The 25,202-nt window shown below is 38.0% G+C and overlaps 1 protein-coding gene and 1 pseudogene across 1 annotated transcript; both read left to right on the top strand.

The window, feature by feature from the left end:
- Positions 1-3,758: 3,758 nt before the first annotated feature.
- LOC118926136 (olfactory receptor 2H1-like) lies at positions 3,759-4,703 on the top strand. Its single transcript, XM_057490442.1, has one exon. The coding sequence runs from the start codon at positions 3,759-3,761 to the stop codon at positions 4,701-4,703; it is 945 nt and encodes a 314-aa protein (XP_057346425.1).
- Positions 4,704-22,641: 17,938 nt separating this feature from the next.
- On the top strand, positions 22,642-23,565 carry LOC130680176 (olfactory receptor 2G6-like; annotated as a pseudogene).
- The last annotated feature ends 1,637 nt before the right edge of the window (positions 23,566-25,202 follow it).

The following is a 25,202-nucleotide window of genomic DNA, read 5'->3' as shown; positions in this document are numbered from 1 at the left end:
GAGCCAACACACCCCTTCAGCACCAGGCTATTTGCTCTTCCTGTTCCCCTGGAGTGAAGTGACCTTCCTCTGCTTATCAGTGCTCCATTGTTATCCTCAATTATAGTATCCTGATTGTTACACATATACAGAACTTACCATCTCATATAATAGACTCCATTGGATTTGCTAATTTCTTCAGTTTCTGTCTCACATCCATAGGATGGTGAGTTTGAAACAAGAAGAGATTTCATCTCTTTCTTCACATTATATTCCCACATTACAGGCTGGTGAGTGGCACATGGCAGGCACTCAATCAGTACCTGTGAAGTTGCTCATTAAGACAAACTGTTTGCCAAAGTACTCCTCAAATTATTGCAATATTAGTTCACTTTCAAATTTTAAATTTCACAATATACACACTGAGTTCCTTTACAGCACTTTTACATGTCCTGTGCCTCTTATTCTTTTTGTATTAGTTAGTACATTTTTATACTGCAGTATGGTTGATATACACTATTATATTCATTTCTAGAATAGAACATAATGATTTAACAATTATACACACTATTATTTCCTCACCCCAACTAGTGTAGTTACTGTCACTCAACATAGAAAGATGTGACATAACTATTGACTACATTCTCTCTGCTGTACTTTCACCCCCTCACAAATTTATAATATGACTGAGATTTTGTTCTTCTTTACCCATTCATTGCATTTCTCTTACTCATTCCAACCCTTTCCCGGTGCGAACTACCAAATCATCTTAACCAGTCACTCCTCAGTGTCTAAGTGTCTACTGCTGTTTTGTTCATTGTGTTTTGTTTTGGTTTTAGATTCCAGAAATAAGTGAAATCATATGGTATTTGTCATTGTTTCCCTGGCTTACTTCATTTATCATAATGCCCTCTAGGTCCATCCATGTTGTCCCAAATGGAAGAATTATATTCCATTGTGTATATGTCCCACCTCTCTCATATTCATTTATTTATTGATGGACACTTTAGTTGCTACAATTTCTTGGGTGTTGTAAATAATGTGGCAATAAACATAGGGTTGCATATATCTTTTTTTAATCTATGGTTTTTCTTCTTTCAGTAAATTCTTAGTGGAATTACTGGGTTATGTGGTATTTATATTTTTAGCTTTTGAAGGAACCTCCATACATGCAGTGGCTGCATCAATGAAAACTCCCACCAGCAGTGTCAGAGGGCACTATTTCTTCAATATCCTCACCAACACTTGTTATTTCTTGTCTTGTGGATGGTGGCCATTCCGACTGGTGTGAGGTGATATCTCATTGTGGTTTTGATTTGCATTTCACTGATGATTACAGATGTGGAGCATTTTTTCATGCACCTGTTCACCATCTGTATGCCTTGCTTGGGAAAATGTCTAGTCAAGTCCTCCGCTCACCTTTTAACTGCCTTACTTGCTTTTTTGATGTTGAGTCATATGAGTTATTTTTATATATTTTCCATTTTAACCCCTTATTGGATATACCACCTTCAAATATATTCTGTCATACTGTAGGTTCCCTTTACATTTTGTTGATTGTGTCCTTTGCTTTACACAATCTTCTAGTAAGATGGAATCCCACTTGTTTATTTTTGCCTTTGTTTCCCTTGGTCTGGGAGACATGTCCAAAATAAAAATTATTCATGCTTATGTTCAAGAAATTTTTGCCTGTGATTTCTTCTAAGTGTTTTGTGGTTTCATGTCCTGTACATCTTTAATTCATTCAAGTTTGCATTTATGGATGATGTTAGACAGTAAACCACACTCATTGTCTTGCATGTAACTGTCCAGTTTTATCATTTATTGAAGAAACTGTCTTTTCCCCATTGTATACTCTTGCCTCTTTGTCATACATTAATTGACCACACAAATGTGGGTTTATTTCTGAGCTCTCTGTTCTGTTGTACTGATCTATGTGTTTCTTCTTGAATCAGTGCCATACTGTTTTGATTACTATAGCTTTGCCACATAGCTTGAAATGAAGGCATTTAATACCTCCAGCATTGTTCATCTTTTTAAAGATTGCTTTGGGTATTTTGGGTGTTTTGTTGATCCTTATAAATTTTAGGAGTATTTTTGCTAGTTCATTGAAAACTACCATTGGTATTTTGATAGGGATTGCATTGAATGTCTAAATTGTTTGAGCAGGATGGCCATTTTGACAATATTAATTTTTTCTATCCATGAGCATGGGATAGATTTCCATGTATTTATGTCTTCTTCAATGTCTTTCATCAGTATCTTATACTTTTCACAGGTCTTCACCTCCTTGGTGAGTTTTATTAATAGGTATTTTATTCTTTTTTGATGCAGTTGTAAATGAAATTGAATTCTTGATTTCTCTTTGTACTAGTTCATTGTTAGTATATAGGAATGCAACACATTTCTTTATATTGATTTTCTATCCTGCACCTTTACTGAATCCAATTATTAGTTATCATAGCCTTTTGGTGAAATTTATGGCTTTCAATATAGTATCATATCATCTGCAAATGGTGACAATTTTTCTTTACAGTTTGGATGCTTTTTATCTCTTTTTCTTGTCTGAACACTATGGCTAGAACTTCTAGTACTATGTTGAATGAAAGTGGTGAATGTTGCATCCTTGTCTTGTTCCTGATCATAGAGTGAAATTCTTGAGATTTTCAATGTTGTGTATAAATTTTAGATATGGGTTTTTCATATGTGGCCATTATTATGTTGAGATATGTTCCCTCTATACCCATTTTGCTGAGAGTTTTTGACCTAAATCAATGTTGGATTTCCTCTGAACTCTTCTACAGTTCCTGGAAGACAATCAACATTCCAGTATTATTTTCCCAAAAATTATGTTTCATAGGTCAGGCTTATTTAGCTAATGGTAATGCAGAATCTTTCTACCCTTCCCATGAGGCAGAGTTTGAAATAATGTTTTCATACTTTTGCTTCTTTGATTTATTTCTATACTTTATTATTTTCAAAACACTCATCTTATATTCCCAATTGTTAAAGAAAAATGAGATATTTATGAAATGATAGAAATTATACTGTTTTACATTCTACTAGTTTTATGATGTGAAGTATATATTTCCTGATAGGTATCAAGGACTATTATATCTTTATTTCCATTAACCTGGAGCTGAATTCTCTGAATTGGGAATTATAACCATTTCTAAAAAAAGAATAGTGCCTTGAGATTTTCAACTTGCTTACTTAAAGTAATTTAACTTACCTAACGTAAAAGAATTAGGTATCTACCCTAGAATTGTCTTATTTAAAAATTCATATGGCTCCCATCCCAAGGTGTTTCTTCAGACTTGGAGGATGATTTAAGGTTAGGGTCTCATAATTTTGAGTCTATAGTTCAAGTAGATTGGTTTGTTTCTGGGATAATATTTCACATTTCTTTTAATATCAGTAAATAATGGAAATTAATGTTTGATATATTTCAGGCTACTTATTTGAAAGATACTACTTTATGCTTAACATTTAATTCCAAGCATTTTAGAGATATATAATGACTACAAAAAGATAATTGGACAGGAACATCCATTGTGTCTTACAAAAAATTCTTTTATAGGAAATACAGCATTGTGGAAAAGATTCATATCATTATTTTTCTAATGTCAGGGGAAAAACCCAATGCCTAATGTCCCAAGAACCCCTGGAAAACAAACGCTTTCATTCTCTAAACACATGGCAGTGTACCCTTTCCACAGAACTTATTTACAAACCTTACATACAATTACATCCAAATCCCAGTGCTAAGAGCACCACTGATGGCAAACAAGAGCTTCCCAGAGGGCTTCATCCTCCTTGGTTTCTCCGAACGGCCTGATCTGGAAATCGCTCTCTTCTGGGCTGTGATCCTCTTGTACACCATGATCGTCCTCTCCAACCTGACCATCATCATGCTCTCCTGCATGGACCCTCGTCTCCACACCCCCATGTACTTCTTCCTCAGCAATCTCTCCTTCCTGGATCTCTGCTACACCACAGCTGCTGTGCCACAGATGCTATCCAACCTGTGGGGGCCAGACAAGAACATCACCTACACAGGCTGTGTCATCCAACTGTGTGTGTTGCTCTGTCTCGGTCCCACAGAGGATGTCATGTTGGTGGTAATGGCCTTCGACCGCTACGTCGCTATCTGCCAGCCCCTGCACTACACCGTCATCATGCATCAACAGTTTTGTTGGAAGCTGGTACTCGTGGCCTGGCTGTCAGGTCTGATGTTATCTGTCGTCCAAACTCCCATCACATTGCAGCTGCCTCTCTGTGCCCACCACCGCCTGGATGACATTCTTTGTGAGATTCCTGCCTTCCTGAGCCTGACATGTGGAGACACCTCTGCTAATGAGTGGCAGATGACCATCTCTGCTGTTCTCTTCACCATCGTACCACTGGGGTTGATTCTAACTTCTTATGTATACATAGCTCAAGCCCTGGGGAAAATCCAGTCTGAGGAGGGAAGGCAGAAAGCCATCGCCACCTGCTCCTCCCACCTCATCGTAGTCGTCATATTTTATGGGACAATCGCTACAGTGTACACAGACCCTAAAAATGACTTTGCTTCAAAAAATGGCAAGTTTTTCACCTTCTTCTACACCGTGGTCACACCTTTGTTGAACCCTCTCATCTACACCCTGAGAAACAAAGAGGTGAAGGGTGCCCTGCAAAGACTTCTCAGCAAGGCAATCAACACAGCAAAAAATAGAAGTTGACCTTTTGAACCAGAAGTGGTGTTGAAAATTATGACATTCACACTCTCTCCATTTGAGAGTTTTGAATTGTCACTAAAAAGGGCTGATATTAGTTCAAAGGCATAATTTCTGGCTTAGTCTTCATTCCTGTAATTTTACATGTTATTTTGTTAAAAATGAAATCTGTAAAAATGCAATATCAGTTTTGGTCAACTAACAAGAATTCAAAATATATTTTCTTAGATAGGAATACTATTTGCTGAGTTAATTTTTGAAGAAGATATATTATTATTTCTTAAGCAAATAAGCACCATGAGTTAAACAGTTTTGTTTTAAATACCAATAAATTATCTATTATTCATTTTTTAATTAAAAAACCTATGTGGAAATGTATATTATGTTTTCTTTCATACAAGTATGCATGGAAAGAAATATCCATAGAGTTTCCATTGTTTCCTAACACATATGAAATCTTTTCTTTTTCATTTCACTTAATGTGACATCTTGGGCATAAGCAAGAAATTCTAGCTGGGCATACTGTGATATATTCTTCATTTGGAATTGCAAGGAAATGAATCCATGACAGTGAGTTGCCTCAGAGGCATATGAGTACAGGAGAGGTGTGGGCTTCTCATTTCATGAAATGCACAGGTCTCTGCTTGTAATTCATGCTTAACTTAACCTCCATTTGACTGCAAATAAATTTACCTGTTATCCACATTTGATTACCACTCAGTTACTTTATTACAAATAAGTTATTACACAAATATATTTTTCTACCCACATAAAATGAAGGTCATTTTTAAAATTATGCAAATAAGTATAAAAACACAAAGTGCATCATTGAATCTGTTGTCTGCTTTGTTATGCTATTGCAGAAATACAACTCTGCCCAAACCCAAGTGAACTTATTCTAACAGAACTAAGACATGAAAGAGTGTTCCTGAAACTATAGCACAATAAATTGAGATGGAAATTTCCAAAGGGTTTCTTGAAATTGTCCAGACCCTTATACTGTCAGAAATAGCAATGACACCACACAGTTTGTGACACATGTCTGTTCTCTGATTTGTCACAAGCTTTTTCGGGGAGGGGGGCTGTCACACATCATTACCAAGAGTGCGGATAGAGCTCTGTGAGTGATGCTCAGGACAACATGCATGGAAGGCATGCTGCTTAGAGCTGGAGACTGGAGGTATTACTACTTAAACAAGAACCTTGTAAGGGTCCTAATGACATTTCCACCAGAATACATATGAGGACACCGAGGTAGTCGCAGCAGACTATCAGTGCCTTAACCAACAGCCTACATTTATGTCTTGCACGTTTGAAGTCCAGAGTGGAAGTGCATGACTCTGGGGCAGTGCCCTGTCCTTGTGGGTTTCACATTCCAAGCAGCTTTGTCCTTAGTATGTCTGCATTCCTACTCCCATGGCAGAGTCGACAGGCCAGAGGGACCAGCCCTGAGAGTTAGATGTTTCCTCCTGGAGGTGATGCATGTCACCTCTTCTCATGCCTGCTGGGTCTCAGCAAGTGAGGGAGCCAGATCTAACTTCAGGCAGGCAGGGTTTTGAATATGTCCTGCATCTTCAAATGTGGAACAGGAGTGGGTGTTGGGGAATAGTGTGCATGCCAGTCACATGGACTAAGAATTAGAGGGAATCAGCTGAAGATGCGAAGGAGGACCAAGTTCATTAGTGAAGCCTTGGGATAAACAGGAGTTCCTTTCTCTAAGCAGTTGTACGTGGTGGGTGTTTCTGTAGGGGATGAAGAAAACATCAGAGAAGGAAGAATTGCAGGAATAATTGTTGTAAATGATCTCATGAAAATATTTCATCAGCCTTCATCTTTCATATGAAATGATACAATATAGAAAAACCTAAACACCACCAAGAAAAACTAGTAACTTAGGTAAAATTGCAGAATAATAAAAATCGATATACAAAAAATGTGTCATTCATATAAATAATCAACAGACTACCAGATAAAAAAGTGTGAAAGTAATCCTATTTACAATAGCATTAAAAATAATAACATAGTGAGGTATTGAACAAATAAGGTGAAAGATCTGCACTTTAAAATTAGAAGGCAATTATGAAATAAATGGAAGTAGATGCAAATGGAAAGATATTCTGCACTTATAAATTAGAACAATTAATATTTTTAAATGTCCAGATTACCAAGGAGATTTAGAGTTTAAATGCAATCCCTATAAAAATTCAAATAGCTTTTTCAAAGAAATAGAAAAACCAATCCTAAAATGTGTATAGAACCTCAAAAGACCTTAAATACCCACAGCCATCCAAGGAAAGAAGAAAGAAGCTGGAGGCTTCTCACTTCCTGATTTCAAAACATATTACAAAGCTTTATAGCATTCAAAAAATGTGGTCGTGGCATAACAATGAGACATAGATCAATGGGGAAAAAAAGAAATAGAGATTCCAGATATAAAACTACTCACATTTGGCCTATGAACTGTGACAAAGATTCCAAGAATTCATACTGGGGAAAGCATAGTGTTTTCAATAAATGGCATTGGGAAAACTGGACAGTCACATGCAAAAAAATGAAGCTGGACTGATGTTTTATAACACACACAAAATGAATTCAAAATGGATTAGCATTTAACATAATGCTTGAAACCATAAAACCCCTAAAATAAAACATATGGGGTAAGCTCCTTGCCATTATTTTTGGCATTGGTTTTTAGATTCGACAGAAAAGCAAGTCAGCAAAGCAAAGTTAACTAGTGCGAGTACATCAAACTATAAAAGATCATGCACAACAAAGGTCACCATCAACGTGGTCCTAAATGGCAATATATTAAGTGAGAGAAGTTAAGACAAATACCATATGATTTCACATATATGTGAAATCTTAAAACAAAATAAAGCAAATGAACCAATAACCAGAAATGGACTCATAGACACAGAGAACAAATTGGTGGCTGCCATAAGGAAGGGGGGTGAGGGTAGGTAAATAGATGAAGGGGGAAAATTAGTGAGAATGCTTGATATTTTGATCTGGGCAATGGTTTACATGAGTGTATTCATATGTCAAAGTTCACCAAGCTGGACACTAAGATTTGTGCATTTATTGTATATAACTCAATTTTTAAAAAGGTAACCATCAATTAAAAAATGAAAAGGCAACCTATGAAATGGGTAAAATATTTGCAAATCATATCTAATAAGGGATTAATATCCAGAATATATAAAGAACTCAAACTCCATACCAAAAAAAAATGGGGAAAGAAACTGAATAGACATTTTTTTCCAAAGTAGACATACAAATGGTAAAAGGCACATGAGAAGAAACTCAACATCACTAATAACAGAGAGATGCAAATTAAAACAACAATATCACATCACATCTGTTAGAATGGCTATCACCAAGAAAATAAGAATGTAGTCAGTAGCTCTGTAGCATCATTCTGTATTGACAGATAGTAACTGTAGATAACTCTTGAATCACTACATCGCATACTTAAAACCAATTTGCATATCAGCTATACTTCAGTAACAAGGTAAGTGATAAGTATTAGGAAGGATGTGGAGGAGAAAGAATGTTTGTGCACTGTTGGTTGGGATGAAAATTGGCAGAGCCATTTTGGGAACAGTATGGTGATTCCTCAAAAAATTAAAATAAAACTACTATGTGATCCATCGATCCCACTATGTATTCAAAGTCAATGAAAAGAAGATATTAAAGAAGTATCTGTACTATCATGTTCATTGCAGTATTATTTGCAATACCCAAGATATGGAGTCAACCTAAGTGTCCATCAACATATCAATGAATAAGGCATAAGGTAAATACGCTATAAATATATGCACTGGAATGTTATCAGCCATAAGACAGTCTGCCATCTGTGACAACACGGATGGACCTTGACAGCGTTGTGCTAAGTGAAATAAACCAAAAAGAGAAAGACAATTACCACATGATTCACAGAAACAGAGTAGAATGGTAGTTTGCAGGGACTGTGCGGTGAGGTAAACAGGAAGATATCAGTTAGGGTATGAACTTCCGGTCATAAGATAAATAAGTTCTGGTGCTAAATACAGTATGGTGACTATAATTAAAAATAGCATATTAAATATTTGAAAGTTCCTAAGAGTAGATCTTCAGTGTTCTCAACACAGAAAAAATAACAAGTATGTGAGGTGGTGGAGGTGTTAACTAATTCTACTGTGATCATTTTGATGTGCATGTATCTATTGATATGCATGTATCAAATATTTACATTTACACCTTAGATTCACACAATGTTATATATCAATTTCATCTAAATAAAGCTTGAAAAAAAGTTCAGAGCCAAGGTAAAAATATACCACAAAATATATAATGAATGTTATATTTTATAGAGCAAGTACTATTTTTTGTCATGTAAATTAGTACTATCACTAAAATAGTAAAATTGCCTTAAATGTAAAGGAGCCATCATTCATTTGAAGTTTATGAATGGAACCAGTCATCCTTGGCCAGTCATTTATATTTAAAAATGTGTTCATAACAGAAATGTAAAGCCAGGTGCTTCTCACCTGTGAAGACCATGTGAACAGACAGGCTAAATACAAAGTGCTGTGCTTATGAAAACCAGAGCCTGACTAAGGCTACATCTTTCTATGCCATGAGAAGTAATAAGTGCTTAGTAGACAAATGGCACAACATGGATGAGACTTGATGACATCATGCTCACTGAGGCATGACAGAAACAGTACAATGAACACTGTATAAGCCACTATATGAGGTAGTTGAATCATAGAAACAAGAAAGAGAATGATGGGTGCTGGGTGGTGGGCGCTGGGAGGAGATGATAGCAGAGCGTTAATGTTTAGTGGGCATAATACTAGCTTTGCTGGATGAGACAAACTGGTGGTGATGGCCCAGCAATGTGAGTATAGTTGGTGCCACTGAATTGTACGATTAAAAATGGTTAAATGGTAAATTATGTATTATGTGTTAATTTATCACTATAGTAAAATATACTACATAAAAAAAAACTCTGAACAACCTAAGACAGGCACAGTCACAGGTGGGCCATCAGGTGAGAAAATGGGGATCAACAGAGGTGAGGCTTAGAACACCCCTCGCCCCGTTCTGAGAGAAATCTTCTGCATACGTGGATGTTTTATTGCCCTTGTCTAGCTTGGATTAACACATAGTCTGCAGGCACACACCTGATCATCTACATTTGCTCTCATACAACACTAAACTATGTTTTCTACCTTTATCTTGTATCTACCTACCACTTCAGCATTTTATCAAAAATAATAATAATAAAGAGAGAAATGTGGTATCCACATATAAATCAAGTATAAAAATCAAATGAGTATTCATATTTGAACTGACTGTTTATAGTTCATAATGCATGAGCAAAACCGAAAGCTTCTGTGATGACTGCCCTTGTACTGTTCACTATGTAACTTATTCATTATGTAAGAATTTGTTCTCCATGTAAGAACTTGTTTGTTATGCTTCAGAAGATTGGAGACTGATGAAAATTAGGCTTGGGGTGGATTAATGATTGTGCATTGAGCATTGACCCCCCTATACAGAATTTTATTGTTGTTAACAACCATTTGATCAATAAATATGAGAGATGCCCTCACAAAAAAATATATATATACACACTTCCAATTGTAAAATAAGTAAGTAACCGGGATGTAATGTATAGCATAAGGAATATAGTCAAAATATTGTAACAACTTGGTATGGTGATAGCTGGTACCTAGAATTATCATGTATATAAATGTTGAATCACTGTGTTGTACACCTGAAACTAATGTAATACTGTGTGTCAACTACCCTTCAATAAGAAACAACTATCTAAAAAAAAAAAAAAACTCTGTGACTGTCCCTTCCCCTTTTAAGAAAGGATCAATACATTTGATTATACACACATACATATATATATTCATTTAGAACTTCCACAGAAATCATGACTCTGATGGGTAATAGTCATTCTATGAAGATACTTATACTAATTCTGCATTTTAAAAGACTTCTAGGAATCCAGATTGGTAAAGAAGAAGTCAAACTGTCACTATTTGCAGATGACATGATATTGTACATAAAAAACCCTAAAAACTCCACTCCAAAACTACTAGAACTAATATTGGAATTCAACAAAGTTGCAGGATACAAAATTAACACACAGAAATCTGTGGCTTTCCTATACACTAACAATGAACTAATAGAAAGAGAAATCAGGAAAACAATTCTATTCACAATTGCATCAAAAAGAATAAAATACCTAGGAATAAACCTAACCAAGGAAGTGAAAGACCTATACCCTGAAAACTACAAGACACTCTTAAGAGAAATTAAAGAAGACACTAACAAATGGAAACTCATCCCATGCTCCTGGCTAGGAAGAATTAATATCATCAAAATGGCCATCATGCCCAAAGCAATATACAGATTCAATGCAATCCCTATCAAATTACCAACAGCATTCTTCAACGAACTGGAACAAATAATTCAAAAATTCATATGGAACCACCAAAAACCCCAAATAGCCGAAGAAATCCTGAGAAGAAAGAATAAAGTGGGGGGGATCTCACTCCCCAACTTCAAGCTCTACTACAAATAGAGCTTGTGGAACAGAATAGAGAGACTCCAAACATTAACCCAAACATATATGGCCAATTAATACACAATAAAGGAGCCATGGACATACAATGGAGAAATGACAGCCTCTTCAATAGTTGGTGTTGGCAAAACTGGACAGCTACATGTAAGAGAATGAAACTGGTTCATTGTCTAACCCCATACACTAAAGTAAATTTGAAATGGATCAAAGACCTGAATGTAAGTCATGAAACCATAAAACTCTTAGAAAAAAACATAGGCAAAAATCTCTTGGACATAAACCTGAGTGACTTCTTCATGAATATATCTCCCCAGGCAAGGGAAACAAAAGCAAAAGTGAACAAGTGGGACTATATCAAGCTGAAAAGCTTCTGTACAGCAAAGGACATCATCAATAGAACAAAAAGGTGTCCTACAGTATGGGAGAATATATTCATAAATGACAGATCTGTTAAAGAGTTGACATCCAAAACATATAAATAGCTCACGCACCTCAACAAACAAAAAGCAAATAATCCAATTTAAAAATGGGCACAGGAGCTGAACAGACAGTTAGTTCTCCAAAGAAGAAATTCAAATGGCCAACAGACACATGAAAAGATGCTCCACATTGCTAGTCATCAGAGAAATGCAAATTAAAACCATAATGAGATATCACCTCACACCAGTAAGGATTGCCACTATCCAAAAGACAAACAACAACAAATGTTGGCTAGGTTGTGGAGAAAGGGGAAGCCTCCTACACTGCTGGTGGGAATGTAAATTAGTTCAACCATTGTGGAAAGCAGTATGGAGGTTCCTCAAAAAGCTCAAAATAGAAACACCATTTGACCCAGGAATTCCACTTCTAGGAATTTACCCTAAGAATACAGCAGCCCAGTTTGAAAAAGCAGATGCACCCTTATGTTTATCGCAGCACTATTTACAATAGCCAAGAAATGGAAGCAACCTAAGTGTCCATCAGTAGATGAATGGATAAAGAAGATGTGGTACATATACACAATGGAATATTATTCAGCCATAAGAAGAAAACAAATCCTACCATTTGCAACAACATGGATGGAGCTAGAGGGTATTATGCTCAGTGAAATAAGCCAGGTGGAGAAAGACAAGTACCAAATGATTTCACTCATCTGTGGAGTATAAGAACAAAGCAAAACTGAAGGAACAAAACAGCAGCAGACACACAGAACCCAAGAATGGACTAACAGTTACCAAAGGGAAAGGGACTGGGGAGGATGGGTGGGAAGGGTGGGATAATGGGGGGGCAGAGAAAGGGGGCCTTAAGATAAGCATGTATAATGTGGGGGGAGGCACAGGGAGGGCTGTGCAACACAGGCAGACAAGTAGTGATTCTACAGCATCTTACTACGCAGATGGACAGTGACTATAATGGGGTTTGTGGGGGGGACTTAGTGAAGGGGGGACCCTATAAACATAATGTTCCTCATGTAGCTGTAGATTAATGATACCAAAAAAAAAAGACTTCTAAAGGGGTTTTTCATCTTCTTAGAGAAAATAATAAAATAATACCATATTCCATCACAAAATAAATAACACCCTTTTTCAAAAACTAAGTCAATATGATTTTTAATGTTTTTGGAGTGTATTTTTCTTCACCTGACCTTGATTTTTCTTACTTGCTCTAAAATGTCAGTTTTCCATTATGTTTTATTCTCTTCATTTATTTAATAAATAAAGTTCAGCTTTTAATTTCCCACTTCAACGAAATTTTTGGAGGAATTAATAAATGTGATTTTTACTAAACATTTAAAAATTAGGTAAATAAAGTTACTACAATTACATATATAGGCATGAATATATTAATTAGAATTCTGCTTTGGGTCAATTGGATAACAAGGCATTTTTCCTAGAGGAAGTGATATAAGGACATAAATCTCCACTGAATGACTCTCTCCAAGTTTGATTGGTGGGTTAGGATCACAGTAACTGTGGCATCACCAACGTAAAAAAGCCATGCCCTGAATCCAGAAACATTGTCCCTATGGGAGACCTTGTCCTCCATTTCCTCAGATTTACTCACTGTTTTAGACTCAGAATATAGATCACAGTCACTCTATGGGTTTTGCTCCTCTGAACTGAATTCAGGTCAAGAATCTGAACTCTCTCACATTACTAAGGTAGAGCATCTACTCTATTTTCTGCCTCAGTTGGCATTTTTACATTATTTTACCCAGTAATTTCAATTTGTCTATGCAGATTATCCAAGATTTATAACTGGTTATCACACAAGAATACTTAGACAAGAGGGGCCATCCAAGAAGAGGCTGGGATCACCCCCAATATCAGGTATTCCAAAATAAGCTATATGAATTTTAATTGTTTAAGGAAAGATTCACAGGAAATTGCATGTAGCAGTGTCCACATAATTTTCTCTTCTAAATTTCATCTAAATTATATGATGAGGTAGATTCCTGTCAAATAGACTGGCCCACAATAATCCTTCATTTTGAACAGCAGACTTTGATAAACTAAAGATATTAGAATGTTGTATGATTTTATACCAGTTGACTGATTTTAATGGATAAAAAGTTTTCCAAAAGCCAGAGAATCAAACACAATACTAAAACCATTCCTTTTATGCCTAATCTTCTTATACTCTGAAGAAAGCCGTGACATCATTCAGAAAATTATTTGCTGTAGCAAAATGTTTAAAGCTTCATTGTTGTCATATCTAATCTTGATCATCACTGCATCTCCCGCGCTGCGCTCGGTGCCTGGCGCGTGATGCCCTTCTGCCTGGCCCACTAAAGTGAGTTAATGAGATAAGACTGAAGGGATGGCAGAGGAAGCTTCTTTGGGCATCTTGAGTGGCTCCTCTTCTGATTTTGTCGTCATGGTCATGTAGAGGAACAAGCAGTTCACAGATGGGTGAGAGGAGGAGAAAGTTTGGAATGCTGGGACGTAGAGACTGAAGTTATTTCAAGCGTGGTGATTTAAATCTTGCCCTGAGCAAATGACATGGGCTTGACATCATACAAAACATAAAGTATGTATAGATCAGAATGTTCATTTTTAGGAATTCTATTTAAATCAAAATAGAACATATACTTCTCTTAAAGACAAACACAAGCACTTCACATACTCGAACAAAGACACAGGCACAAAATAAGACAGACATAAAAAAATAGCCCTGTGTATTCAAAGCATTATACAGAACTTCATGCAAGCTCTGTTTTAGTGCTTAAACTTTTGTAAGCACTAAGAGTGGCAAATATAAATTTATAACGAGTCTTCCTTTTTTTTTAGTATTAAGAAACATTATATGTATGTGAGAGAGAAGTGGTTGGGGAGAGGGACAGAGAGAGAGAGAGTTGCAGGGTGGTTGAGCACCACCAGATCCTCTCAGCAGTTTGACTCCATCGCTAGCTCTTCCTGGCCTGCAAGACCCCTGCTGAGAGATGTGGGGAGAGTCTTACGGGGATTCCCTCGAGGTCATGTTTCTTTTCTCTTGTTGTTTTACAGTTTTTGTCTTCGTTTTCTCATGCTTTGATTACCTACATCTCCGGAAAGTCCTCTCTGGGTTGACTCTTTGGGGATCTTTCAGCTTCATGTCCCTGGATGTCCATTTTCCTACTCAAATTTGTGAGTTTTTTTGGTTACTGTTTCTTTAGACTTTTTCTTTCTCCCTCTGGGACACCCACGACACTCATACTGTGCTTTGATGGTGTCTCACAAGTCCTGTAGGATTTTTTCACAGTTCTCACTCTTTTTTCTTTTTATTCCTCTGAATGGATCATTTCAAATGACTGTTTTCAAGTTCACTGATTTGTTCTTCATAATCAAGTCTTATCTTGAAGGTCACAATTTGGATTTTCTGATCAATTATTGTATTCTTCAGCTACAAGATTTTTGTTTTTGTCTATAGTTCCTTTTCCTTGTTGAACATCACATTTAATTCATGTATTATTTTCCTAATTTCATTTAGCTGTATATCTGGGTTTTATGTATCTTACTGAACTTACTTAAAATAGCCATTCTGAGTTATCTGTCAGTTCATAAATCTCCCTTTCTTTAGGGTAAGCTATTTGAGCTTTATTAGCTTTCAGTGATGACATGTTCCCCATCACCTCCGGGAACCTTGCACCCTTATGTGGACGTCTACATATTTGAGGAAGTGATCCTTTTTCCCTTTCCTTACCCGTTCATTTTGGTGGAGAAAGACTTTTCCCAGTCATCCCGAGCTTATGTTCCTGCCAGGCCAGCTTGGATCACATGCAGGGAAGTCGGGGAGTTCTGCCGAAGGCTCTGCTCAGGCACGGCCAGTGCCTGCACTCTGAGGTCAGCTAGGACCTCTGCCAGGGCCCGCTGGGGCAGGTCGGCTGGCTGGGCTCTGCAGTGAGACCTAGAGGGTGGCTGGGCTCCCTGGTCAGCTAGGGGTACAGGCTGTGACTCCTTACAGGCAGTGCCAGTCACACGGTTCTGAAGGTGGATGGAACTGCAGGCTGAGTTCTGTGGTCCTGCTGAGCCTCAGCCCGGGCTCTGCCACCATCTCTGCTTGGGTGGAGATGCAGGCTGCATTCCACTCCCAAGTGGCATCACTGGCTGGACTCTGCTTCCAGTGAGACTGCAGACAAGACTCCACTGTCAGGCAAGCCCGCTGCCTGTGCTGGGCTGGGCAGGGTCACCAACTGGGGTTCCAGGCAAGATGGAGCATCAGGCCGTACCCCACATCTGCTGGGGCTACAGGCTGCCTCTGTATGCAGTAGGGTGGGGTCACAGTCTTGGCCCCAGCAGAGGACTGGACCCAGGGCTGGGGACCTCAGCCCGACAGAACCACCGATTGTGCTCACTGGCCGTGCGGGGCTGCAGTTTGCCTCCAGGGACGGTGAAGCTTCTGCTGAACTGCCTACCCAGGCGGAGTGTCCAACGAGGACACAGTACTGTGAGCAAGATCTGTGCACTTGGTGAGCCTCACCCCCATGTCTCCCAGACGGGCCCAGGTCGTGATCACTGCCCCTTCCCCAGTCAGCGTCCCCCATGACGTGGGAAGACACGGGCCCCAGGGGCAGTGCTCCAGAGTTCTGAGAGGCCCAGTGCCTGCCTGGGACTCTCTTCTCCCCACAGGGGAGCCACAGTGTAGGTGTGCTGGCCTGGGGGGAGGGGTGATGCAGTTCACGTGAAGCCACTTCCCCCAGTTAATGTGAAGCCACACCCCCTACTCTTCATCTAATGTGGGTTATTTCAGTTTTTCTCCAGTGGATGCTTCAGACTCAACCCCACGTTTTGGGTTTTCTGCAAAGGGGTTCTTGTCTGTGGATAGTAGCTGATCCATATTTTCATGAGGTAGACTAAAGCTGGGGATCAGTTATTCTACCATCTTGCTGATGTGACTTCTAAGTAGTGTAGTGTATTCCTTAAGCAAACATTTGTTTTGAACCGTCTGCAGTGTCACAGGCACTGTGCTAGGCACTGGGGAGGCACCAGTGGTAAAATGGGGAAGAAGTCACAACCTCTGGATTTACGTTTTATTTTGGAGACTGATAATACACAAGTCATTGTAAAATATGTGAGGAGTGTTTACTATTGTGAATAAAAGTAAAGTACATTGTCGAAGAAGTCTCTATTAATCAAATAGTGAAGATCTTATTGACTTAAAGAAACAGGCCAGTTTATCTGGGGACAGAGATTGTCAGAGAGACTAGTAATCTTTTTCTTCTAATGAGTGTGCTAAACCCTGTGATATGTCTTGACATGTCCAATAAGTTTATACTATATTCTCTTGCATTTTATATTATTTTATGTTCTTTTCATATTTTTATTTTAAAGTCTTTACTATGTGCTTTATTTTTTTTTCTTTTTGCAAAATTTGTATATTTGTTTAGTTATCTTTTAACAATCCTTTTATTGAGTATAGAATCTACTTTATGAAGAGTAAAATATCCTTTGTCTCTAGTGTCTATTGGAATTAGCATAAGAAAGAATAAATCCTTTCTGAACTATTTCTCTTCCACATCATCCAATCTTAATTTAATATTTCTTAATATTTATTACTGTATCTTCAAATACCTTCATCTTTGACAACTTTATTCATTCACTTTACAGATCACTTTACTTCCACATACATACCATGAAGCCACAACTGAATTTAATCTCTATGATTTTCTTCAGATTCTTTCTGACTCGGGTCGATTCCCATTTCACATATTTCTATTGTCTGTTCCTCAGCACCTCTGGACTGGTCATCACATCTCTGAATTCTTGTATTTCAGCCTCATGAAGTTCTCTCATGGTTAAACTGCTTTATTAATACTTGTTTGGTCATAAATCAAGGTTTAGCATTGTATCGTGATTCAGACCTGTTTTATAACAACAGTTCTCAGGTGTTGCAGGCACTGGGGACTCTTGCCCGGTTTCTCCATCCCTGCTGCTTGTTGAACGCACTCCAATGGTTCATCCCACTGTCTTGCTCATTGTTCTCTCCTCACCCCTGGCCATTACTGGGGTGCTGGTCCCCTTCGGATGATGCTGCTCTCTTAGCTCCAACACCTCCTCCCCAGGCTCTTTCCTTTTACACATTCTGCTCTGTTTTTGGTTTGACATTTGACAGGATCACTTCAATATTAACTTTGAATATTGGTCAAATAAAATATTTGTGTGAAAAAGAACAGAGGAGCTCTGTTGCTAGCTGCATCAATAAGTCACTTTATGTATCAATTTCAAAAGAGCAAAATATAAGAATAGGTAAAGCAAAATTCAATGCATGTGAGTAACAGATAACCTCAAGTTAAAATAAATACTAAAATAATGATTTTCACAAGTGGCATTAGTATGTAAAATTAATAAAATTAAATTTGTTTATGGTGAGCTGACATCACCTTTCAAACACTCCAGGAAAGAGCATTTATTGTACTGTATATGTAAGATTTTCAAACTATATTAATTTTCTTATAGTTGATAACTAATTCTATTTCTGGGAATCTTTAAAGTAAACAGATACAAGTATAAGTAAATGCATGCTAAAATTTTTGGCAATACTAACAATCATAGTAATAAACTCTAACCAACTTTAATGACATGTAATAAAACAATTGTTAAGTAACATTTGCCCTGTGATGGAAGTGGATGCAGTCTTTGAAAATGAGATAACTTTCCTGTTTTCTTTAAGCTTTTGGCATAGGATAACTAATAAAAAACAAGGTTAGGTGTGCACAGTAAGTATACACAGTACATAGTAAGGTATCAAAAATGAAAAAAATAGGTATTTATTTAAGAAATGATTTTTTACTGTATCTTCAAATACCTTCATCTTTGACAACTTTATTCATTACATAGTAAGGTATCAAAAATGAAAAATGTAGATATTTAATTAAGAAATGATTATTTAAGAAAAGAATTTATCTAAGAAATGATTATAGTATATTTGGATGACCACCAATTTAATGTTTGTATTCATTATAAATAATAAATATAGACATGTGGATTGTTGGTAAAAGTACAGAAGATAACTGAAGAATGTGGAGATGAGAGCTTTCATCATCACTAAGCTGTTTTTCCTAGTACACTAAGCAGTTAACGGGGATCATATTTGAATGAAGCTATTATACGAAAGTATTATTTTTATAGTTATATTTTTTTTAATAATTATTTTTTATTGAAGGGTAGTTGACGCACAGTATTACATTACATTAGTTTCAAGTGTACAACACAGTAGTAGAACATTTATATACATAATTCGAGGTTCCAGCTATCACCCTACCAGGCTGTTACATATTGTTGTATATATGTTACATACATACAGAATACAATATCTTGACTATATTCCTTATGCTATACATTACATCCTGGTTACTTATTTATTTTACCATTGGAAGTCTGTCCTTTTTTTTTTTTTTTTTTTTTTGGTGAGGGCATCTCTCACATTTATTGATCAAATGGTTGTTAACGACAATAAAATTCTGTATAGGGGAGTCAATGCTCAATGCACAATCATTAATCCACCCCAAGCCTAATTTTCATCAGTCTCCAATCTTCTGAGGCATAACAAACAATTTCTTACATGGAGAACAAATTCTTACATAATGAATAAGTTACATGGTGAACAGTACAAGGGCAGCCATCACAGAAGCTTTCGGTTTTGCTCATGCATTATGAACTCTAAACAGTCAGTTCAAATATGAATACTCATTTGGTTTTTATACTTGATTTATATGTGGATACCACATTTCTCTCTTTATTATTATTATTTTTAATAAAATGCTGAAGTGGTAGGTAGATACAAGATAAAGGTAGAAAACATAGTTTAGTGTTGTAAGAGAGCAAATGTAGATGATCAGGTGTGTGCCTGTAGACTATGTGTTAATCCAAGCTAGACCAGGGCAACAAAACATCCATGTATGCAGAAGATTTCTCTCAGAACAGGGGGAGTGAGGTTCTAAGCCTCACCTCTCTTGATCCCCAATTTCTCACCTGATGGACCCCCTGCGACTGTGCCTGTCTTAGGTTGTTCCTCCCTTGAGGAATCTTACCTGTCTCTGGCTAACCAGTCATCTTCCGGGGCCATACAGGGAAATGTGAAGTTGGTAAGTGAGAGGGAAGCCTTATTGTTTGAAAAGGTTAGCTTTTTACTTCTTTGCATATTTATGCCCTGTGGCTTCTATGCCCAGCATTTGTCTTGAGGTATCTTTACCACTTGGAAGAATCATGATACTCGGTAAATTTGATACGAGGCACAAATTCTATTTAAGGGTTGTAATTAGGAAGGAAGAAGAAAAGCTATAGAAGTAGCAGGCGGAAGAGAACATGGGAAGATTGATTATTTCTTTGGCATATCTTCTTGTAGAGTACTTCAGCATGAATAGGTTTTAAGCTACTACTTAAATTGCGCACACACATTAACATAATAGGAGTATAGTTACATAACCAAAGCATATCTGTAATTACCAGCCATCTCCAGTGAAACCAAGGAAACCAGTTAGGCACCTTAGGCATTTGTGAAAACTTATCTATGACATGGTGGATATTGTCCAACTGAACTTGAACAGTATGAGAGAAATCAGACAAATTAAAACAACCCATTCCTGGGGACTGTTCACATGCCATATGTTCTTTTAACAGTAAATAGTCTGTAGTTGTAAGACTTTGGAGCGCTACAATTTGCACTTCCCCAAATTCTTGGTTGAGTTCCAACAGTATAGATCCAGTCAAATTTGTTGTTTTACTGTATGCACAGGCCAGCTTAGATATCTCCTTCCTCATTCCCATGGCAAGTCCAGGAACTGGTGGGATGAGTGCATCTACAGCTGTAGCAGTGCGTGGATCTTTGTTGGGGTTTTTTGATGATCATCTTCTGGCATGAGTCTTCCAGAGAGTGCTGATGTTGGAAGTTCTTTTTCATATCGTATCTTAGTTCATTTTCGGGGTAGCCCAATTAGGCTTTGATCCTCTGTATAAACACAAACAGACCCTTTGCCTACACTTTTATATGCCCTTTATACCCTTGTGTAGAACTCGTTGGAGGTTACCACACAGGAACTGCCCTTTTTTTTTTTTTCTTTGTTTTTGGTATCACTAATCTACACTTACATGACAAATATTATGTTTACTAGGCTCTCCCCTATACCAGGTCTCCCCTATAAACCCCTTTACAGTCACTGTCCATCAGCATAGCAAAATGTTGTAGAATCACTACTTGCCTTCTCTGTGTTGTACAGCCCTCCCTTTTCTCCTACCCCCCCATGCATGTTAATCTTAATACCCCCCTACTTCTCCCCCCCTTATCCCTCCCTACCCACCCATCCTCCCCAGTCCCTTTCCCTTTGGTACCTGTTAGTCCATTCTTGAGTTCTGTGATTCTGCTGCTGTTTTGTTCCTTCAGTTTTTCCTTTGTTCTTATATTCCACAGATAAGTGAAATCATTTGGTATTTCTCTTTCTCCGCTTGGCTTGTTTCACTGAGCATAATACCCTCCAGCTCCATCCATGTTGCTGCAAATGATTGGATTTGCCCTTTTCTTATGGCTGAGTAGTATTCCATTGTGTATATGTACCACATCTTCTTTATCCATTCATCTATTGATGGACATTTAGGTTGCTTCCAATTCTTGGCTATTGTAAATAGTGCTGCAATAAACATAGGGGTGCATCTGTCTTTCTCAAACTTAATTGCTGCGTTCTTAGGGTAAATTCCTAGGAGTGGAATTCCTGGGTCAAATGGTAAGTCTGTTTTGAGCATTTTGATGTACCTCCATACTGCTTTCCACAATGGTTGAACTAACTTACATTCCCACCAGCAGTGTAGGAGGGTTCCCCTTTCTCCACAGCCTCGCCAACATTTGTTGTTGTTTGTCTTTTGGATGGCAGCCATCCTTACTGGTGTGAGGTGATACCTCATTGTAGTTTTAATTTGCATTTCTCTGATAATTAGCGATGTGGAGCATCTTTTCATGTGTCTGTTGGCCATCTGTATTTCTTTTTTGGAGTATAGTTATATTTTTTATGTTTCAAATATTATATACTAAAATGTGATGTGTTCAGAACAAATTTTCAAACAAAAATAATAAATATTAGGTGACTATAAGCAGCATTAAAATATTTCAAAAGTTAATCAACATTGGGTCTTAAAAGGAAAAGGTGTGAAGTGCTTGTTTCAACTGGAAATACCTACAAAAGAGAGAGAGAGCCAAAACAAGCTCCTTCTCTGATCTATCCCTAAAGTCTCATAAACTACCATAATCTAGACATATCAAAAATAACGGGAAAGGACATAGAAAAAGAGAAGGAGGTGGGACGTGAAAAGCAACCATGGAATAATGTGTTCGATTGCTGTCTGGGTATTTAGCTAAAATGTCAGCAGCTAAAACTCTGCTCAAAGTGAATGTCAGCACCCAGATCAGTAAGTGGCATCCACTCGATGCTGATTTGATTCTCATCTGCCCTCTGCCCTCTGCCTGCGAGGCGACCTCGTCAGCACTTTCTTTCTCTGCACATCGCTTCAAAGCTCCTCTCCGCGCTGGAGGTGCGCCGTCACTGGCAACCTCTCACCTACTTTGTCTCCACGCACACTTGTTATTTTTCCTAATGCCTCCTCCATATTTTTCCACCATTGTGTAATTTAAAAGTGCATGATGCAAGACTCTTCTAAGAATATCAAACCAAAACCGATAGCAGAGAGTCTCACAAACGAGCATCAGTAAGTCTGCAAAGGTACCTCCGTAGAGGAATAATGAGGGGAGTGTGATGCCCTACTGGGTCGTGGGTGGAAACAAGAGGGCACCGTGGTGGTGTTGGCGCTCTAGTGGGTCCCATTAGAAGGAGTGAAATCTGAAATCTGCTTCAAGGACGCAGAAGCGGAAGGCATTTCCTACCAAAAGATGTGTGTTGAGCAAAGTGCCCTTGACAACATGCTGAACGGCACAGAAGGAAGGCGCCCGTCCTGGCCCCAGCCCTGCTCCACCATGGCCGACCTCGTCACCTCCTTTCCCCAGAAAGTAACCCTTTGATGAACTGAAGTCTGCAGGACAATGGGGGAACGCAAAGACAGCTCTGAAAGGGGTTTGTTCTGCTGGGATTTTCTGAGCAGCCCCGACTAGGGAGGATCCTTTCTGTCGTCATTTTGCTCTTCTACATCTTTAACATTCTGGGGAACACGGCCATCATTTTGGTGTCTTGCCTGGAACCCAAACTCCACACGCCAATGTACTTTTTCCTTGGCAACCTGTCTTGTGTGGACTTTGGCTTCACCCCACTGTTGCCCCACAGCTGCTGGTCGCCATGAGTAAGAACGACAAGAACATTAGTCGTGGGGCCTGTGTGGTGCAGCTCTACTGGCTAGCACAGCCTGGATCAGTGGCCTCATCACCTCCTTAGCTCAGTGCACGCTTTACTCTGCAGCTGCCCCTTTGCCGGCATCACAAACGACACCACATCTTCTGTGAGGTTCCTATGCTCATCAAACTGGCCTGTGTGGACACAACTTTCAATGAGGTACAACTCTTTGTGTCCAGTGTGCTCTATCTACTTGCCCCTGTGTCACTCGTATCAGTCTCCTATGGCTTTGTCACTAAGCTTTACTGAGGATCAGACCAGCCACAGGCCGCCAGAAGGCCTTGGGACTGGCTCCTCCCACTTGGCTGTGGTCATTATTTTCTACGGAACCATCATTTTCATATACCTTCAGCCAGCAAGGAGTAGCTCCAAAAACCAGGGACTACACCATAGTCACTCCACTCTTAAACCCCATTATCTATACTCCAAGAAACAAAGGTGTGAACTCCGCCTTGAGAACACTGGTAATGAGACGCCCTCTTGGTTCAGAGCAGATATGAACTGAGTGCATCATCTTAGGGGGCTGCTCTTGGCTGATGGGCATTTTGTTTCAAGTCATGTCTGCTTGTACAGAGCCATAGCGAGTAGTAAAGACAAAAAGTCCACAAGAAGCCGACAGACTCAAACCACGAGAGTGTTTCGTTCTTCCCAAACATCCTTCTCGTGAACTCCAGGATTCTTCATTCTGTCTACAGAAAATGCCTTGCTTTCTCCAACAGTGCCATCAACTTTCTTTCTTGTGCAAACCCATTCTACACTTAGTCTAAGACCTTGTCTACTTGTTCCTAAAAGCTCAACTTAATGTTACCTTCACTCTCTAGCTTTCTTGAAAAGCCATCCAACTCACCTTCTAGGCAAAAATTAATTGTTTCCTAGTATATATACCTATCCAATCTGAAACACACTCTACTACATTTTCACATATTTTATACATGCATTGTAATAAACTTAGAAATATAAGACCATTTCTCCACAAGGTCAGTTTAAACCAGAAAATGGACAAGTTTTGCTATATCAGGTCATTTATACTAAGAAAAACAGAAATATAATTCAGAATTGTGATACGCTAATTTGTGAAGTAAATCATGACTGTTATTTTATTAAATTAATCAAATAAGTAAGCTCTCATTAAGCATATTCATCCATGTATTTAGATTTTTCTCTCTTTCATTAAAGGTTTAGAAGCTGAAGGTAAGTGAGAGTGTGTGTGTCATTCTCTGTTTCTCTCTCCAAAGAAAGTGCACTTTCTTGGCCAATTTGTCAGTCTCAAGTATTTTAGCAGAACTGTGCAAGTAAAGAAAAATTTATTTAATCTACTGCTTTAAATTTAGCTCCATCTTTCATTATAATACCCATAAAGGGAAAAATGAAGCATGAAAACAGAACGTAAAACTCATACAGAATCTGTGTGAATATCTACATGTGAAAGAATGAAAATAGACCCTTCTCTTACACCATTCACAAACATTAACTTGAAATTGATTATAGACTTAGACGCATATAGATGAAATCCTAGCTCCTAGAAAACCCCTAGGGAGAAAGACACTCGATACCAACCTTGGCAATGATTGCTTGGGTAAAAGACCAAAAGAATAAACATATGGGATACATGAAACCAACAAAATTCTGTACAGCAAAGGGAACACACAAAAAATTTAAAAGCGTACATAATGGGAGAATGTTTCCAGTCCAGATCTTTGATAAGGGGTTAATATCAAAAATATATGTCACTCATGTAACTCAGTAACAAAAAAAAGCAAGCAATCCAATCAAAATATGGTCAGAAGACCTAAATAGAACTTTTTCCCAAAAAAAGCACAAAAATGGCCAGTAGATATATAAAATGGGCTCCACATCATGAATAATCAGGGAAATGCAAATCAAAACTAAAATGAGATATCACGTCACACCTGTTAGGGTGACTCTTATCAATAAATGTTGATGGTAATGCGGAGAAAATGGAAATCTTGTAAACTGGAATGCAAATTAGTACAGACATTACGGAAAACAGTTTGGTAGTTCCTCAACAAATAAAAATAGAGCTGCCATATGGTGTGGCAACCTCACTTCTGGACGTACATCAAAGTGGGTCAAACACAGAATCTTGAGAAGATAGCTGCACATCTGTGTTTATTGC

The sequence above is a fragment of the Manis pentadactyla genome, chromosome 13, assembly GCF_030020395.1.
Source record: "Manis pentadactyla isolate mManPen7 chromosome 13, mManPen7.hap1, whole genome shotgun sequence".
Taxonomy (NCBI): Eukaryota; Metazoa; Chordata; class Mammalia; order Pholidota; family Manidae; genus Manis; species Manis pentadactyla.
Note: the sequence above shows the minus strand (reverse complement) of the source record. Positions and strands in the feature narration are given on the sequence as shown.

What these genes read in the sequence shown, in the direction of transcription:
- LOC118926136 (XM_057490442.1), top strand. Translation starts at nt 3,759, where the DNA reads ATGGCAAACAAGAGCTTCCCAGAGGGCTTCATCCTCCTTGGTTTCTCC.